The 19,647-nt window shown below is 35.6% G+C and overlaps 1 protein-coding gene across 1 annotated transcript in view; it reads left to right on the top strand.

Annotated features, from left to right (window-relative positions):
* FRMD3 (FERM domain containing 3) overlaps positions 1-19,647 on the top strand; it is an 83,137-nt gene that overhangs the window by 43,819 nt on the left and 19,671 nt on the right. Inside the window, exons 5-12 of the mRNA XM_063295180.1 lie at positions 5,017-5,114; positions 6,742-6,865; positions 14,588-14,675; positions 15,466-15,554; positions 16,201-16,264; positions 17,562-17,650; positions 18,095-18,169; positions 19,222-19,290. Coding sequence (XP_063151250.1) covers positions 5,017-5,114; positions 6,742-6,865; positions 14,588-14,675; positions 15,466-15,554; positions 16,201-16,264; positions 17,562-17,650; positions 18,095-18,169; positions 19,222-19,290 — 696 coding nt within the window. The remainder of the gene's footprint in view (positions 1-5,016; positions 5,115-6,741; positions 6,866-14,587; positions 14,676-15,465; positions 15,555-16,200; positions 16,265-17,561; positions 17,651-18,094; positions 18,170-19,221; positions 19,291-19,647) is intronic.

Below are 19,647 nucleotides of genomic sequence, written 5' to 3'. Positions count from 1 at the left end.
GCTGTTACTGAGTTCTGCCTTTATTCTTAGATGGAACGTGCATGTTACTTGATAATTGGTTAAAAACATAAATGGAAGGAAATTTGATTGTTGTTATATTAACAAATGTAGTAATAGAACTGTAAAGATGCTGACATTAAGCATTACATATGTAGAGTTGTGCAAAATATTAGAGGTGCTTTGCAAAACATATTGGTGTGAAAGAAGTAGTCTTCCTCAAAGCATTAAAGCAGCTGGTTCAAAGGCTATTCCTAGCTTTCTGTTTGTATGTGTGCATGCACAACCATTTCATATGGCTAGTAGTCTTGGGAGAAGTGTTTTCTGTTTATACACCTGCACAAGCAGACAACTGGGAACAGCTTTAGCACGTTGAGAAAGGGTGTTTTGCCCAGGCTGACAATACCACTGAAAAGGTTGTGTTTCTGGGGGCCAACGTTCATGGCAGGTGATATGGTCTCAGAATGCCTTGAATTCGTGCTTAAAATTCTAGTAAGAACAATAAATGTTCTAGTATCCCACCCCATACACCTGCATAATGAAATAGTTTGCTATTTTAGATGAATGATCTCATGAACTATTCACACATAAAAACCCTGAACTTTCCTAATTTTGTACAAGAGCAATAAAAGAACCATGTGAACAAATAATGAAGCCTGTAGAGTATCTGCTGTGAACAGAGGCAAATGAGAAAAATGGCATTTAGATAAGGAGAGATTAACAATAGGTTCTAAAGAAATCTATTGCTTAGATGTTGCATCAGAAGCTCTTCTTCTAAAAAAAAAATACTGATCTGCATTAAGGAAATGAAATATAAACAATTTTCATACTTTTGGGAAATAAAAAAATAAAAATATGTAGAGGAGCAATGAGATCATGGCTACTATCTCATCCTCAGCTTACATACATTAATTGTTCATTTGTGAACAGAACCTGTATTGCATATAAATGCTATGTGCATAAGTTATTTCAGAGCATTTGGGAAGTTAGAACAATATAAGATCCCAGAGGAGATATACATAACTTGCATCTTCAATTTTTCTATATTCATAGAAAAGTTTTTATAAAACTTTTATTCCTATTTAGTTTTGAATTACTTCATATGCTTGGGGTATTTAAATTCATTTTTCTGACATCATTTGAACAAGAGACCTGCAATTTATTTTGCTACTGGAAACTTGACATTTTAAATTCAAATCGAATTAAATTTACAGGTTTTAGTTTCTATCCTTGAGACATCGCATCTGCCAAATTTCAAGGAGATTGACAGAGTATTTGTATTTAAAAGGCAGCTTCTTTTCTTAGGAAGCTGTAACTCCATTACCTTTCCACAAGACATAGCAATTTTTAAAAAGATCAGTCTTTTTAAATAGTGCCTTTTAGATTATTCTAAACCAGAAATCCTAGATCAAAGTTTGGGGTGTTAATTAGTGTGACATCTTTGAGCTGTACTTTAATTCCAAATAGATATAAACATTGGAATTCTGAGTCCGAATGACATGACTCTTTCAGGGATTCTAGAAATCTCTCTGAACAACCACTCTGAAAAGTTTTTAAATTAGTGTAGACTGCGTACCAATAAATAATAATAAATTTGCTATAAATAACAGCTTTGTGAGGAGATCAGTAAAAGCTGTTTTATCACCACTGTCTTGGCTCCTCCTTCTGGGCACCAATAGAAACAGCAAATTTTAAAAGTCTCATTTTAAAAGAGTGTACATATTACATTTTGTGAGAAGCCAAGTCCTCTTCATCTACAAGTTTTACTTTCCAAACTGGGGGTAGAGCTGGGGGTTATGAGTTGGTTATTGTGCCGGAACACCAAGCAGACCTTAGGGATGAATGAAAAATACATTTCTTGTCTGTCATTTTTATCTCCTGTCTCCCTGAACTTTTGATGCACGATTTCTGAATTTTTCAGTTGGCAAGCATGCATTGTAATGTATTGCAGTGCCAATCAGTAATTCAATTCAAATAGTTATGAATAGAAATAAATGCTTATAGTTGCTGAAATTATCTATAAATGAAAATGTAGGAAGTTCTTCAAACAAACACTATGACTTCAAAGGAGATGTTGCTGTTTCCATTCTCTTTTGTTTGAAAAAAAATACTTTGACATCCCCAAATACACTAACATACTTTTGACATCTGTCAAAAGTATGTTAGTGTATTTTGACAGCACATTGAATAATAATTTACACTGTTTGCTGACAGTGTTTTCCTCTATGGTTTTGTAAAGAACTTTCACAGACATAATTTAATACATCTGGGGAAAATAACTTGTCAAGCCACAAAATATAAAAGCAAACAAGTACTTACTTTAAACGCCATTTGCGTTTGGAATCTACAGGGAAATGTAAAGTGCTTCTGGTTTTAGCTATTATTTTCTTTGGAATTTATTGTTTGGGGCAATGATTCTTTATTAACCTTTTTTTATTTTATTTTGTTCCTAAAATATGCTAGGCTAAGATGTAAACTGGCAAAACCAATCTGAAACTGTTAATTCCACAACCGCAGACAAATAAGCAACCGGTATATGTACTTTGTTTCCATGCAAAGCTAGAATAATTCTGGGAATTTGGTCTTCATATACTGTATTTATATTCAGGTTTAAGCACATATTTGAGGAATTACTTTCTTCTAGCATAGTAATCTTTATGAATTTGCTTGAAAAGTTATTTTAGAGTGAAGATAAAAACATATTTTTAGTGGGTTGAAATAATTATTAATCCAACTCAAATACTTTTTTTTCTTTGATGAAAATTAACATTTGTCCAGGATTTTTAAAATCAGCATTTTCTGAAAGGGTCTCGGAACGTGCACAAGATCCTGGAATCCTAAAAAAGTGAGCACATAAACCCATCAAAGTGTTATGCTTTGTGAACTATTCTGATCATTCACTTTTTTGTGAGAAAATCCAAGTGTGACTATCTATTACTGTCTACTATATAGCACTGGTTCATGTGAGTGAAGATGAAGGAAAAAAAGTTGAGTTGTAGTATCAGCTTGAGAACTTTCCACAGTGTATGATTCAGAGGAGAGCTAGCATTTATTTTAATCCTACACTACCTACATTTCTAGCAATATATAAAACTCTGCTGTCATGAGGATAAACAGTTCATGTCTCCTCTATTGATTCTGCCTAAAAACCTCATTCTGTATTACATCACACTTGATTCTTTTATTCAGCCTGTGAAATGATTTTATAATGATAGGATATCTAAAGTGTTTTTAAAAAATAAAGCTATGTCATTGTACTGAGTTGAAAATATTAAATGCTTCTCTTTGATATTTGTAGTGGCTTTCCCCAGAAAGCAAAACATCTCCAGGGATGTTCAAACTTATTTAGAAAGCTGATTAAGTGTTATTAAAAATTACTGGATTAGAGATAGCAGTGTGACTCAAAGAATATTGCAGTCTTTTAGCACTTTGTCCCTTTAAATTTTTTTTAATCCATTCACTATAATGGAATGCATTTTCTGTCTTGAGAACTACCAACACTCCAGTAGTGTACATTTTCAAAGGGGTTTAATGAATTTTGAACTGTTGAAGATTATTTTACACAGATACTAGAAAAATGGCAGCTGCAAGTAAAGCAAATAATCCTTTAATGGCCTTCAGTTTTGAACCATGCGAAACAATATGAGAAATTATGAATTTCTAATTTGGATCTGGGATCCAAATAGGTACTAGTTGTATAGGCTAAGTGCAATTTTTCATTTATTTCTTCAAACATAAGGATTCTGCTAAATTTTAAATGTAGTTGTCCATCATGGAGAACTGCTGTTGGGAAAAAAAAGCACCATGTTACCTTTCCACATAGAATTACTTACGCAATTCTTTGGTTTTTAATCTAGGGTTTTAATAATCTGCTGAATTAAAATGAGTACATAGAATCATGGAATCATACAGTGAAGACATTCAATAAAGGGAAGTTCACCAAGTCTCTGATTCACTAATACCACAAATGAACTGCTCTTTTTATTAGGAAGTGGGCATATGTTTCTCTTGTCTGGTTAAATACTAGCAACAACTGCAATTTATCTCGAAGCAGCCATAGAAAAATATGCCCTTGAGCAGACAATCCCAGTGGACAGAATATGCTTAATCCTTTCCCTTGTCATTACTTCGGTAAATACTCTTGTCTTCAAACTACTTTTTCTAATTGCCAGAGAAAAAATGCAGCTACCAACCCATATCTTTTCTCTTTTGATTCCAAATATAGAAATGGCCTAAGGGAGAAAGGATAAGCAGTCCTTTCCTCACTAGTCCTCTGTTCAAAATACCAGCCCCCTATAACTGCTTGGGCTTTAAGGACATTTTGAATGACCATGCAACTGCTCTTTCTTCTTGCATATTTCTCAGTATTTTGAACTGCATAATAAACTTTTGTTTAAAAATCTAATTAAAATTGGGAACACAGACACATTGAGTTCATAGACAGAAATGGAAGGTATACATTCCTTAGGATCTTCCCATAGTAACAATACTATATATGATTTTTTTTAAAGAATAAGTTGTGATAGACCTAAGTCAGACATTGTAACTCGATGTAATGCTTCTAATGCTATGTTCTTTCTATACTGGAAATACAGTATAGTGAATAGAGAAGTGGTAATTTATTTCCTTCCTTCCTTCCTTCCTTCTTTCCTTCCTTCCTTCCTTCCTTCCTTCCTTCCTTCCTTCCTTCCTTCCTTCCTTCCTTCCTTCCTTCCTTCCTTCCTCCCTTCCTCCCTTCCTCCTCCCTTCCTCCTTCCTTCTTCCTTCCTTCCTTCCTTCCTTCCTTCCTTCTTCCTTCCTTCTTCCTTCCTTCCTTCCTTCCTTCCTTCCTTCCTTCCTTTCTTTCCCAGCAATCTGTTTTTAAGACACTAAATTTCCTTTTCTGCATACTAGATGTGTTGCCATTCTCATCGTGGATGAGAGGCATTTTAATCCAATATCTGATAATGAGTAAACTACAATTAATGAGAGAGGAGGGGAGAAAATAAAAATAGAAATCTGTTTCCTTACAAAATGCAGGTACCTTTTATATCTACAAATCAAAAGAGATATTTTCCATGGCCGTTTGCTGTGTGGGTTTTCTGATGCTGCTTACCTGGGAGCATGCATTATCCAAGGTAAGTGAAATTAATTGCCGTCTGGGATTTTACTTCAGTGCGCTGTAATTGCACAGTTTTAAAATTAATTGAGTTATATCCAAGATAAATGAGTTACACTTCAGTCTGGATCCACTCCACTTATAAGAAGGTGTGTAATTTAGACAGTAGGCTGTGGCTTTCCCATGCTTCTAGTCCACTGCTTCTATAGTTGGTGCACCTCTGTAATACAACATGCAGAGTGGCAACAGAATTATACCTGTGCTGTATATAAAATCTGTGTTCACTGGTTCTAAGGAATGTGAGAAGATTGGGAAAAGGGACATTAGGCATATTCCTGCCTTCCTTCCACATGCCCACAGTATTTTGAAATAAAGGATCAAAAGATATTTATCTTCACCTTATAGGAGAATGATTTTGTTGATACAGATAATGCTGCTGATCCTCCCATGCTGTCTCAGTAAAAATCCAAATATTTTGTAAGGCTGTGCAGATCATTGGATTGAGGTGCTCATGAAAACAGCAGCTTTCTTTGAATTGTCAACAGCTATGCCTTTTGTAAGGCCTGTGTGGCTGTTTCAAAAAACTGCTCCCAGCTATTTTTGGCAGGTATGTACACTTTGAGAAGAAAGTAAAGCAAAGTATCTGTTCACATACATGCATGGAGAGACAATTAAGAAAAGCTTTTGAAGAAGCTACTACTTTCATTATTCATCTAAGTCCTTGCGTGTTGTGGAACACCTCATTTCAATATATTGCAGAGCCCTAATATTTGATCAGTTTTGTGATAATTATATTATTTTTATGTTTATTGGTCAGACATTTTATTGAGTTGGCACTGGATGTGATTGGATTTTTTTTGGTTGAGAAATGAAACATTTCACCCTACTTTTACTGCTTCCTTAAGCAAGTAAAGGAACCATAGTTTTATCATGGTGTGTTTTAAATTGGAAACCACCTCATGAGATTTAATAATACAGAAAATAGAATATAAGGGTCTTAAATAAAATAAAAGTTCTTGTTAAAATTTGAACGACTTACTGTTATTTAATAATGAAAAGAATATGATTCCTTGTTTTTGCATTTCCTTGCTATGCTATATTACAAAATTTGACAAATGTATTAATGTGTTATTTAGAAAATGTAAATGTCCTGCATCACTGCTATTTCCAAAGCAGTTACAGTTTGAGACAATGAGGGCAAATAGCAACGCCAAAGAAATGAATATAAAAGATTAACAACAAAATTATAAACTTATAGCAACAGAATAGATTCAGAAAAGTGTTTGCCTAGTCCTGAAAAAGAGTTATCCTTCCTGAGGAAGGCATTTTAAAGATGGGAACCCCCAACCATGGACCCTTTTCCCCAGAGGCTATTGGCACAGCTGAAGTAGGGGAACCTGGAGAAGGATTACAAAATTGACTGTAGTATACAAATATCTTTCAATTAGAAGAAAATTATATTTCAGAAATCCACATCCCAAGATATATAAAGACATTAAATATAAATATCAGAGCTTCAGGATTATGCACTGAAACCCATTTATATATGAACTGTATATAATGCACTTCCAGTCTGGAACTTCTCATTTAAGTAAGAATTTATGTGGTGTTTCCTCCCTCTCTTTCTTTTTCTTTTTCCTGTATAGCTGAACTAGGTGATTATGATTCTGATGAACATGTGGATAATTACATCAGTGAATTTAAGATCTTCCCTAAACAATCTCAAAAGCTGGAAAGAAAAATTGGTGAAATACATAAAAATGAATTCAGGTAATTGAATTTAAGGAAGTTACTTAATTATTTTAGTGAATCTGCAGGAGATTATATTTTCCCTTGGACTTGTTACTTACATGTATATACAATAAAATTAATATAGTCAAGGGGTTAATAGGAGAAAGTGTAGTATGGTATTTTAAAAAGTGGGTCTCTAAAATTATTGAACTATTACTACATTATAGACACAATACAACACAAATGCAAGGTTACCAAAACTCATCTGTTTCAGTAGAGTTGGGATTCTGTGGCTTCCCAGATGTTGAACTGAAATTTCAGATTTCCTCACCTTGGTTATTATGGATGGGACTGCTGGGAACTGTAGTTCAGGCAAGTTCTACATGCTTTGCAGAACTTTTTCAATACCACAAATACTTTTAAACATCTATAGATGGGGTGGGGTATTTTTTTCTTTTTGAATTTTATGTGCAATGTTAATGATAAGAATAAAATATTTCTCCTCCGTAGCAAAAAGTACTATCCATTGAGCAGTAGCATAAATTAACCGTTACATTCATGTACAGTTCAGCATTGATGGGAATTTCTTCTTGCTATTGTTTTACAAAGCAAGGATGTAATTATGGTTCAGGTTTCAGAATATTTGACATTATAATTTTGGAATATTATACTTTTGGTTAGAAATATGTACATTTTCTTGAAGAGTAGATATACTGATTTGTCATTAGACACTCATTAGTCTGTGTCATCTTAAAAACTGAGGCATTTATCAAATGCAATTTTTGTTTTTGGAAGAAATTTATACCAAAGTTAAAAATCACATTCCATACTTTCAATTATTTGTTTGTAGTTGTAACATTTCTCCCTTTCAAAGTATTTTGTTAAAGAAAGTAAACTAGAATAGAGATAGCAAACAACCTTCGTTTTACTTCTTATAATGAAAATACAATACTATATTGTAAGCATGCCCTCTCCAAGTTTACCTATCTACAAAAGAATAAAGTAGGTCCAAAAGTGTTATGGAAGACTTAAGAAAATCACTGATCTTCATGTATTATGAGTCGCTCCGTGGGAGGGAGATGGGTGGTGATAAGTTTGATAGGTAGATAAATAAATAAATAAATTGTGCTGTCCACTAAATTGCATGACTGAGAAGAATTCAAGAGTTTATACAGCCAATGATAACTGATAGTAGCAAAAGAGCTGGGGGTGGTTTAAAAGCAGTATCCGGAGTAAAAAGAGAAGGTGAGTTTCTCCCACCTGAATTGTTTGCTTTTTTTTTTAGAATTTGTATACATAGCAGAAGAAAAACCTTCAAGGACAAAGATTAGTTCATAGAGAAGGGAGTTGAATAATAACTCAAGGTGTTTAATAGATTCAGATACAATTTGAATGGAACTGGCTTTATTTGGGATTTATCTGAAGCAAAACAAGTAACCATGTTATTTATATATTTTGAATTCTAAACTTACTAAAATTCTCATTCTTATTTATTTTAATTGCTATAAATAAGACCTTTTTGTTGTAATACGTTGTCTCTTTGACAAGGCTGTTGTGAACAACAGAGCAAAATAGTTGATAGCATATAGTGACTGTTCAAATTGATGTTTTGTCTGAGTAAGAAGGCTTGTTCCTATTAATTAGCACAAACAAATGCTGTACTGTCTCTGCCCCTTGTTCCTTTTAAGGAGTAGTATAAACACTTTCATGGAAGTGTCACTTCTACAATATTTTCTCTGCCAGCTTGTGCATATTGAATGTTCTAAAAATGTGGATAGGGTTATGAGGCTATGAGTAATTAGGTCTTATAAGTTTTTCATCAATAGCTATTCTTCATCTTTATGTATAGTAAATAAATGCCACTTTAACTGAATTGGAACATTTGGGGTGATTAACGAAAATCTAACTAGATACTCATTCTAGTATCTAATCACTAACTATCTAATCACTAACCAGATTTTGGCAGGAAAATGTACATCAAGAAACTATAGGAAGATATTACAATCTTCCTCAAAGTGTTTGGGATTATAATACTTTGCATTAACAAATATATTATATATATATTTTAAAATTTGGTCCCCAGTGGAGTACTAGTTCAATCAGTATGGTGTGGATGTGTCTCTTGGTGCCTGCTAGGCTTTCTGCCCAAACTGATATTTTTAAATATTATTTTAAGTTAAAAAAAGAGAGAGAGAAAGAATCTTGACTGCTGAAAATCAGATGTATATGTACAGGTAGTCCTCACTTAATGATGGTAATTGGGACTGGCAACTCAGTCACTAAGTGATGCAGTCATAAAGCATGATGTCATGTGACTGTGCCAACTTTACCATGGCAATTGCAGCAGTTCCAGTTTCTGTTGTTAAGCGAATCCCACACGGTCATTAGGTGCAACATCACGTGATCGCCATTTGCAATCTCTTGCTGACTTCCCCATTGACTTTGCTTGTCGGAAGCCAGCAGTGAAGGTCGCAAATAGTAATCACATGACTGTGGGATGCTGCGACCGTTGTCATTGCCAAGCACCCAAATTGTGATACGTAACTGCGAGGATACTGCGATGGCTGCAACACGAGGACCAGTTGTAAGTCTCTTCATTCAGTGCCATCATAACTTCAAACAGTCGCTGATCAAGTGGTCGTTAAACGAGGACTATCTGTAAGTATATTCAAAAATGCCACTGGGCCCACGTAGACCTCAGAGACATTCTTACAAAAAAGTAAAGATGGATTTACTTTTTTGTAAGAATCTACCTGCCAAGAAAAAAACAAACAAAGGTAAGATGAGGAGGTAGAGAGTGTATTTGGAAATTATGTGGAATATTGGAAAGGAACCTCACTAGTTTGCCTGCTAGTAAATTGACGTTTTTGATTGGCCACACACATCATGGCAGCCGTTTGTTGAGAGTGGCTATAATATTTTCTCAAAATTCTAAATGTGCACAGGACCCTAAAAGTTTTGGGATTTCTCCCTGTCTTAAGTCCATACTTTTGACTTTATAGTTGTACTATATACCATTTGATCCTTTGCCTATATTCCTACCCAGTGTAGGCCCAAAGCATGTTTTAAAGAGTGCTGCAAGATTCTCAGTTACTTTCAATAGACTAATACAGCTACCTTCTGGAAATTATAATTTAAAGGCCACTACAGGTAGCCCTCACTTAACAATGGTAATTGGGACCAGCAGCTCGGTTGCTAAGTGATGAGGTCATAAAATGTGACATCACGTGACTGTGATGATTTATGATGGCAGTTATGACGATCCCAGTTGCCATCGTTAGGCAAATTTATTTTTTTTATTTATCCAATTTGTCCCCACCCATCTCCTCCCTTCGGGGGACTCTGGGCGGTTTACAATAATCAGTTAAAACAATAATCATAAAATCCACAGTATAAAATTACAGTAATAAATAATATAAATAAAAGTAAAAAATACAAAAGTCCAAGTGGCACAAGAATCTAAGGCAGTCCAAGTGTGGGAGGAGTGGTCTATAGTAGCCACCCCCATGTAGATCTATTCCCCTCTCCGCCCCAAGCAAGGAGGCAGAACCAGATCTTCAGACTCCTCCGAAAGGCCAGGAGCGATGGGGCCAATCTCACCTCCAGGGGCAGCATGTTCTATAGGGTGGGCACCACTGCAGAGAAGGCCCGCTTCCTGGACCCCGCCAAATGAAGTTGTCTTAAAGACGGGGTCCGCGGCATGCCCTCTCTGCACAATCGGGTGGGACGGGCTGATGTAATGGGGAAGAGGTGGTCCCTCGGGTAACCTGGCCCCATGCCATGTAGGGCTTTAAAGGTGATGACAACACCTTGAATTGGACCTGGAAGCAAACTGGTACCCAGTGCAGCTCGTGCAGCAGCGGTGTTACATGTGCCCTTCTGGGGGCACCAAAAACAGCTCGCGCGGCTGCATTCTGGACCAGCTGAAGCTTCCGGATACTTTCCAAGGGTCGCCCCATGTAGAGTGCATTGCAAGTCTATATGAGAGATAACAAGGGTGCGAGTGACTGTTTGAAGGGCCTCCCGATCCAGGAAAGGGCGTAACTGGTACACAGCACTTAGCTGCACAAAGGCTTTCCTGGCCACGGCTGCCACCTGCTCCTTGAGCAGGAGCCGTGAGTCCAGGAGGACCCCCAGATTACACACCGGGTCTGTCTGGGGCAGTGCGACCCCATCCAGAACCAGAGATGATAATGTCCCAGATACGGAAGAACCATTAACCCACAGCCCATGTGGTTGCAGCATTCTATGGTCATGTGATCACCATTTGCAACCTCCTGCCAGCTTCCTGTTGACTTTGCTTGTCAGAAGCCGGCAGTGAAGGTCCCAGTGACGATCATGTGACTGTGGGATGCTGTGACGTTGTAATTGTGAGCTGGTTGCCAAGTGCCTGAATCACAATGACGTGACCACAGGGACGCTGAGACAGCCGCAAGTATGTGAACCTGTCATAAGTCCCCCTTGTTCAGCGCCGGTGTAACTCCGAACAGTCGCTGAGTGAGTGGTCATTCAACAAGGACTATCTATACATAAAATTGAATATTAAAGGCATGCATTTAAAATTATTTGGATTTGATTTCCAGAATCAGAATGGATTGTCTGATTTTTAATAAATTATCATTCCAGCTTTGAGAGTATATGAAGGTATTAGTATTTTAAGATGACAGTGGAAAATCTGAAAAGCATCTTAAAAACAAAGTTGTTCAGATTTCTATTATATACTATTCATTAGGATATGATTAATTCTGTCTCTGAAAAATAGTGACATTTTCTCTAGTGCATTTGTTTCTAGAAGAGGAACTTTCCAATTTGTCACTAACACAAATGATTAGAAAATTGTCCTTCAGCCTCTGGTAAAATACTAATTTATAATTTTACAGTTATACCTTTTTTATATATAACTGCTTCAAGATGCAATAATTTTAGCTGTTGAAACACTACTTAGCTATTGAAAAAAGATTTCGGTATAAATTTATTGTCTCACAAAGAGAGATGTAACATAAATAATACCCTTTAGAAGGTCTGCTATTTAAGCAGTCTGAATCTTCCCCTTTTAATTCAATTTTGCTTCCCAAAATTGATCCTTGTTTTCTTCTACATTTGTTTTTACTGCATGTGTAAGACCAACAGCTGTCCTAAATTCCATGCAATGTAAGTCAGCAAAGACTACACAGAATTTTCCCTCTCAGATTAATACAACAGATTTAAGACTCTTGCTCAGCTGCCAATCCTTCAGGGGGGCTATAAGTAAACATATATTAAACCTAGTTTTCAAACTGAATTGTTTAGACCTTTCAATTTATTTGTTTGTTTGTTTGTTAAATTTATGTAGCCATCCATATCACTTGTATGTGACTCTGGGCGGCATAAACAATTAATTATGGCCAAGTTTGACTACACAACCATTGTAGAAGTTTGAAACAATTTGAATTGAAGTGAATATAATATCTGACTTAATAGCTTGTGCTGAGACTTCCAGTGCGAACATGGCGGGTTAGTAAAAGCTTCTTGGAAGATATGCCTGGAAATAAAACTATATGGGAGGAGGCTGTAATTACAAAGGTGTTGAAGACTTGCTCAAACTTGATCATTGTGGAACACAGAATCCTCAGAATAAATCAGCAGATCATCTACATAAACATCAGTACTTTCTTTTAAAAAGCATGAATAATATTATGTGTTAATAGCATGTGATTAATAAAGACTGCATGGCAACCAATACAACAATATAGCATTTTCAAACTTCCCATAATCAGAATCAAAGGCAGTTAAATATTCATGACCTCCTTTCAAATGAATCAGATTTTAAGTCCCTCTTAGATCCAGTCTGATAAAAATGCTTGGCTTCTCCAGCTGATTCAAGAGCACAGACATGAGGGAAGAGTGATGACCCAAATGGTTACAGCATTTAGAAGCTGATCATCATGTACGGAGACTTCTTTCCACTTAATAAAAAATACAGGAGCACTGGAGGAGTGGCAGATAGTCTTTCTATAAGTTCTAACTGATAAGTTCCTTCAGGTGACTAATTCTGCATGTGACTTTGGACAGTGACGTTTTGTAGGAATATGGGCTCCAGAAATAAGATTGATTGTGCAGTCACAGAATCAGTGGTATGACGTGGTTAGGGTTTCTCCCTTTCCAACAGGCAAGGTAGGCGGGTCGTGAGTGGTGACTGCAGGCTGTGAGTTTTGCACCCAGGAAATCAAAGGTGATGTTATCTTGCTTACAATAAATATGTGGTTTGTTAATCTGTCCTCTATTCCCAAGATTATTGGAAAATGTGGAGATGAAATAAAGGTGTAGGGACTCCTGGTGACTGGCAACAATGAATTATAGAGATTGGTCCTTAGCAGGAGAGATTAATCCTGACATCAATACACTGAGCAAGGCATTTGGACCAGCTGAGTGTGTGATGAAGGATTCAGTGATGTTGCTTCTGTTGCCAGAATATACTTAAACTTGCAGTTATAGTTCAAAAATTGTCTCTGACTGCAGGGTAACAGGAATAATTAAATGCTGATGTCTGCATGATCTCTGCATGTCTGGACTTAATTTCTGGTTTCAGCAGCTTTTGAATCCTTAGGGGCTGGGACTGCCTTCCGAAAACTTTATTAAAACATTTTCAAAATATACGTAAAAACTAAAAAGATTGAAACAAAGAAGCCTACAAAGAAAAAGAAACAGAATTTACAAGCCAGATCTTGAAGGATTAATGCAGCTGCTTGCAAAAATGCCCCTCTCTTTCACTTAGGCCACACTTGGTTGATCCTTTAGAAAGGAGGTGGCAGCTGTAGTAGGCAGTTACTTTGTATCCGTTGACACAACTTTTCTTGAGTTGATAATAGGTATTGGCTCCTGATCACACAGATTCAACTTCTGAAATCTTGAATATGTGGGTAAAGGAACAAAAGAGGACAATTTTGTCTTTCCTTACCACCCATACTGTGCCTCAGTTCCATGAATCTTCCATCAGTACTCAAGCAGACTTGGATTAAGGCTGACATAGACTCTGGAGTGCCCTGATGAATGGATTTTCCCCATATTTAATCTGATACTCCCTTTTTAAAGGGCTATTCAGTTAAGTCTCTCTTGTTCTAAGCCATATCCAGGCTAGCACCAGAAACCCAGGAGCATAGTTCCCATGCTGAAAATGTACTGTTGGAATTGAAAGATTGGCATTTATTTGCTTGACTGCATCCTTGAAGTTAGCCTCCAGGTGTGTCACAAAATTAGTTTAGTTGTCCAAGTTGTTTATAGGGTGTGTGTTTGTGTGGGTAGGTAGGTAGGCAGATATGAAAGTGAGGTGGACCATTAAAAGACCAACATATTTCAGGTAAATACAACCTAAATATCCGTTCATTTCTCCTGTTTATCCCAAGAGCAGGAAAAGGAATTCATCCTGTTTATTTCAAGAGCAGGAAGAGACCAACTTAATCTGAGCAATTCTTTTCAATGAATTTAGGAAGTAAATGGCTGGAAATCAAGATTGACATTTATCTCTTGTTATGTTCCAAGTGTTTTATGTATTCTAAAAGATAGCAAATATTTGAGTGATACTTGATAGCCCCTGATTAACTGCACAGCTCACTGGAGTCCTGAAAGTATGTCACAGCAGCTAGGCTTAATCCAAAGGAATTCGTTTCTGTGGCAGAGCAGCAGCAGAATCACATGAAAGGTTGCCTGTTTCCTATTTAGCCAATATTATTGGCTAAAACTGTTCATAGTTTATCACAAACTATTTCTTTCCATTATTTCTAGGGGCCAGAGCCCAGATGTCGCTGAATTTAATTTATTATTAAGAGCACATTCTTTAGAAACTTATGGCGTTGATCCTCATCCTTGCAAGGTAGAGAAAAATCTAGTTTTTAAAAAATATATTTTCTGTTTTAAGCATTGGATAAACTTCTTTCCTACATGAGTCAGCTTATACAATTTATACAGTTTATACCATTGAATTCTGTATATATATTGGGACTTCTAGCGGGGGTGGATAGTGTAATTTTTATAATACAAGAAGTTGGATATATACATTTAATAAAAAAGATAGAATAAAATATGTAAGAAAACTGATACAGCTTTCATTTATAAGTTTACATTTTTTCAAGCATTTTTATATTGCTTTTAAAGGCAAATTCAAAATGCAGTTTTTCTGTAAAGTACATAAGTAGTTCTAGACAAAAGCAACTGTCATATATAAAGTTCTATGTCAGGAACTGGCATATCTGAAAACAATCTGATTTCAACGCTACTAGACCAATTTAACTGCTAAACTGCTGGTTTAAGGGAACAGTTGATCTCATTCCAATAACATAGCACCAGATACGTTATATTAATGCTTTTTATAGGTATTTAGTTGTTTGATAGTGTTCCAGAGTGCAGTTTAAAGACCTAATATATAACTTTCTAGTAATGGTACTTGGAGGGTGGATAGAAATTTGCAGGAGGAAAGAAATGCATAACCCTTTAATACCAATCAATCCCCTGCAAATATCTCCTTTGTCATTTAAAAGTCCTCCATCGTGTTTGGCTTTGAAAGTGGAAATGCTTTCGTGGAAGGAGATATTTTTAAAGTATACATTTCTAGAATGTTTGCACTTTCCCATAGTTCTAATTAATACTACTTTTTTTCTTAAAAGGATTCAACTGGGACTACAACATTTTTAGGGTTCACAGCCACAGGTTTTGTGGTTTTCCAGGGAAATAAAAGGATACATTTGCTAAAATGGTAAGACCTTGAATATTGTTTTTTGGTAGGAAGAAACAAGGTTATAGAATACAGAGAATACCTTATTTGAGACACTATAGTCACTTTTGCAAATACACTTGACCAGGGGTTGTGGTATGTGGAAAGCAATTTGGGTAAATTCACTACTTCTCATAATGACCTGCTTGATTAATCCTTTGATTTATCCCTATACAGCCCCACATTTGTCTGGAATTAAATTAATTCTTCATGGTCAATTATTTAAATTGGACTGTAGCATGCCAGATTCAGCCATCCTATGACCTGGGTTGCTAGGACACAAAAAATGAGTCTGTTGACTAGGAAGAGGGGATGACTGGTCATTTGTGTTGTAAGAACACAGCCTACAAGATACAAAATTATCTTACTGAGCCTGTGGTATATCATGGACCAGACATTATTTTCCTTATAAAAAAAGGAAGGAATGGATGCATATCAATCAATCAATCAATCAGTCTTTTGCTCACTCTAAGTTCTAGTGGAAGTCCACATGTAAAATAAAATATTTGTCCATGCATTTACTTGAGGATAAAAGCAGCAGCTTCTCAGTGTTTTTGTCTTGAATACATTTACATGGAAGTGTCAATCGTAGTCTGTTTTCCTAATTTTAAAAACTTCCTTTTTATAGGTCTGATGTCTGTAAACTAAAGTATGAAGGGAAGACATTTTATGTGATTGCAGTTCAGAAGGAGGTTAGGCATTTTGCTTCTTATATTCTGAAAGACTTTAGTTTTAAAATTCAAGTATTTCTCATGGAAATTAGATATGTTTATTCTTGCTCTTACAAAATAATTGTCTGTCTTAGCTATTGGAATACGCTAGTTACACTACTAAATGAATGAAAACTTTCCTCAAGAAAATATAGCGTAGTTTTTGACAAAGAAAAGTCCTGGTGAAAAATGCATGTGGTTGAGATAGATACGATAGATGGATGGATGTGTGTGTGTATAAGAAAGGTTGTATTTATAAAGGTTTATATCTAGTTAATATTATAATCTAATGTTAATATATTTTATTTGGCTTACACTATAAATTGAAAAAAAATTGGAAGCAAATTTCCAGAATTGAGGTCATTCTAGAACTATTAATTTTGCCTATTTGTTTTTGGATTATTTTTTTTTATAAACCAGGATCCTCACCAATATAATTAATATCATCTAATGAGTTTACATGCTGCTTCTATTCCAAGCTACCTAGGATGATTAATAGTTTTAAAATCTAAAAATAAACGTTATACTGATGATGATTTCTTCAAGAATAAGTAACAAACACTGTAACCTGTACTTTTCTTCCTACCTTCATGGCAAATGATCCCATGGAATTAAGTGTAATTAATCCACACTTACCATTTAAGCAGAGTGCTATGCTTCTACCTCATGTTACTGGAAAAACAGTAAAATGGTGTACCATTGAAGGAATATTTTTAAAGAAAAGAGAAAAGAAGGAAGCTCAGGAAAATAAAAAAAAGTAATTAAAATGCTTCTGCCAAGTTTCAAATTAGCAACCTTCTATTTGCACACAAGAATCATAGCCATTATGGTATACAGAACTCATGGCAAAAGGCAGCTTTATAAGGTATTTGAGAGCATGGTAAGCATTGATTCAGTTGAGGGGGTGTTCCTTTCTCTGCACAGTAGCAAATAAAATGCTGGAATTAGCTTTCAATGAACTGAAGCGCATTGTGCTCTTCAGAAGGATAGGAGGCTCAAGGTGACATAATATGGAAAAGTGTATTTCAGAAATAAAAAACTTGAAGTTGCTTTGGCAATGAGTGGGGATTTAATAGAGAGTGAATTTATCCATTTCCATCCTCCAGAAATGGTTGCCAGCCCAATCTGATGATGGGGCAAGCAGGCAGTACAGATAAGCCCACTGTTTAATGTGGAAAAGGTGTAACATAAATTTAAGTGAAAATCATGCCTTTAGACCAACATTGTTAAAGAAGTCAATTTTTATTTTCTTTTGTTTAATTTTTCTTCAAATGCTTAGAAAAAGGCTATGTTATCATTCCATACTTCTACACCAGCAGCTTGCAAGCATCTCTGGAAATGTGGTGTGGAAAATCAGGCTTTTTACAAGTAAGTAAAACTATTCCTATCATCCAATAGTATATGTTCATTTCAATAATATAATACAAATGTGTAGATGAGCAAAAATATCAAGTAATCTGTGATTCCTTTCATGTTAAATGAGCATGTTATAAAAACAAAATGCCTTTTGATTTTTCTGCAGATAATTTTAATCAAAGTTCTAACAAAAATGAAATTAACAGTAATTAACTGAGTAGCTTTTGAAGTAGGTAACTATGAAGGAATACTTTTGAATAATGTACTGTAAAATAAAGATTGAAAGGTGAAAGGTCCCCTGTGCAAGCACCGAGTCATGACTGACCCTTTGGAGGGACGCCGCTTTCGTGATGTTTTCTTGGCAGACTAGGGCGGGGTGGTTTGCCATTGCCTCTTTTGTATAATGTTCTTCCTTGAACATTTAACTACCTTTGTTTTGTGTTTCTTCCTCTGAAGGTATGCAAAATCAAGCCAGATCAAAACCATGTCCAGCAGCAAAATATTTTTTAAAGGCAGCAGATTCAGATACAGGTAAATATATTTTTATCCCAACAGGAAGGAATTATACAGGATGGATGGATGGATGGATGGATGGATGGATGGATGGATGGATGGATTCGATAAAAATCCAAGTTCCTTAAGACTGCTGGCTTACCTACAGTTATCTGAGTGTAAATCTCATTGAAAGCAGTAGGTCTGTGTGTGCACTTGTAAGATTGTACTATTTTAGCCTATAAAAGGATCCAGACTGTTTTTTTAAGTACTTGCATTTTGATTGTATTAATGTTTTTGTAAACTGCTCTGGAAGTATAAAAATAAATCAGTGTGGACAGTAGACCTGCAATCCTGTTCACATGGACTTGAAAATAAGCATCAGTGAGTATAATGGGATTTACTCCTGATTAAATATACCTAGAATGATACCCTCTATTATGCATGTGAAGTATCTATGAAGAGATGAAAGTATATGGCATTTCATAGACAGTATGTTAGGCAGCTTAGGCTGCCAATATGGGCAGAATTGTTCTTGTAAATTGGGACTGAATGAGCCATGGCCCAATGTAAGCCCCAATCCATTTGTATAGGGATTCAGATTCCCAAAATCACAATGCTAAAATCTGACAGCAAATCACCAATTCCTTTCAGTATGATTTTAAAAATATCTTTAAAAGAAAACAAGGGATAAAATGCATGTTAAGCCTCCCTCAGGCTTAATGAATTTTTCCACCCTTTAAAACAGCCTGATCAAACCTATACACACACACAAACACACACACAAAAGGAACAAAAATTTTAGCACCGTCTCTCTGGCAATATCACCAAAAGGTTAGCTTAAATAAGTGATTTTAAAAGTGCAGCCCTTGAATGGAGGAAAGTTGCATAATTAAAAGGCCAGCTCTCTACTTAGGATATAATTGCACATATTCCACAATGATAGATTTTTAGTTTTTAAAGACAACGCTTTTCCATTACCTGGTATCCTTTTTAATATATGAATTGCTTTAAGCATTTGGTTACTGCACTGCAAATATATATATTTTATCTTACAAAGATTATTTCTTCACATGTATATTTTGTGATAGTGGAAAAGTTGCAAAAGAAGTTGTTGAAGCAAGTTCAAAGATCCAGAGGGAGCCCCCAGAAGTGCACAGGTACTTTCTGATCTAAATCTTGATTAAAGAATCTACTAATATTGACCTGTATTCCCCAACTGACATGTTATAAAATATATATTTAATCACTGCTTTTCCAGTAGAACATTGCTAAATACTCTTGGCTTTTCATAGCTGAAGGATTTATACATCATTTACCTTATAGGATTTCTTTAGTGTTTCCTGACTCATTCCTTGTAGTAAGCTGCAACCTCTAATTGAAATCCCAACTCATCAGATTAGGAAGATCCAAATGTTCTCAAATCATTTCAGTATAATAATGTGATAGTTCTGCTGTCACTGTTTTGGCTTTCACTAGGCATTGGCTACAAGAAATAAAAGTAAATCAACTGTTCT

Source organism: Candoia aspera, chromosome 2 (genome assembly GCF_035149785.1).
Source record: "Candoia aspera isolate rCanAsp1 chromosome 2, rCanAsp1.hap2, whole genome shotgun sequence".
Lineage (NCBI taxonomy): Eukaryota > Metazoa > Chordata > Lepidosauria > Squamata > Boidae > Candoia > Candoia aspera.
The sequence above is the reverse complement of the archived record's forward strand: the minus strand, read 5'-3'. Positions and strand labels throughout refer to the sequence as shown.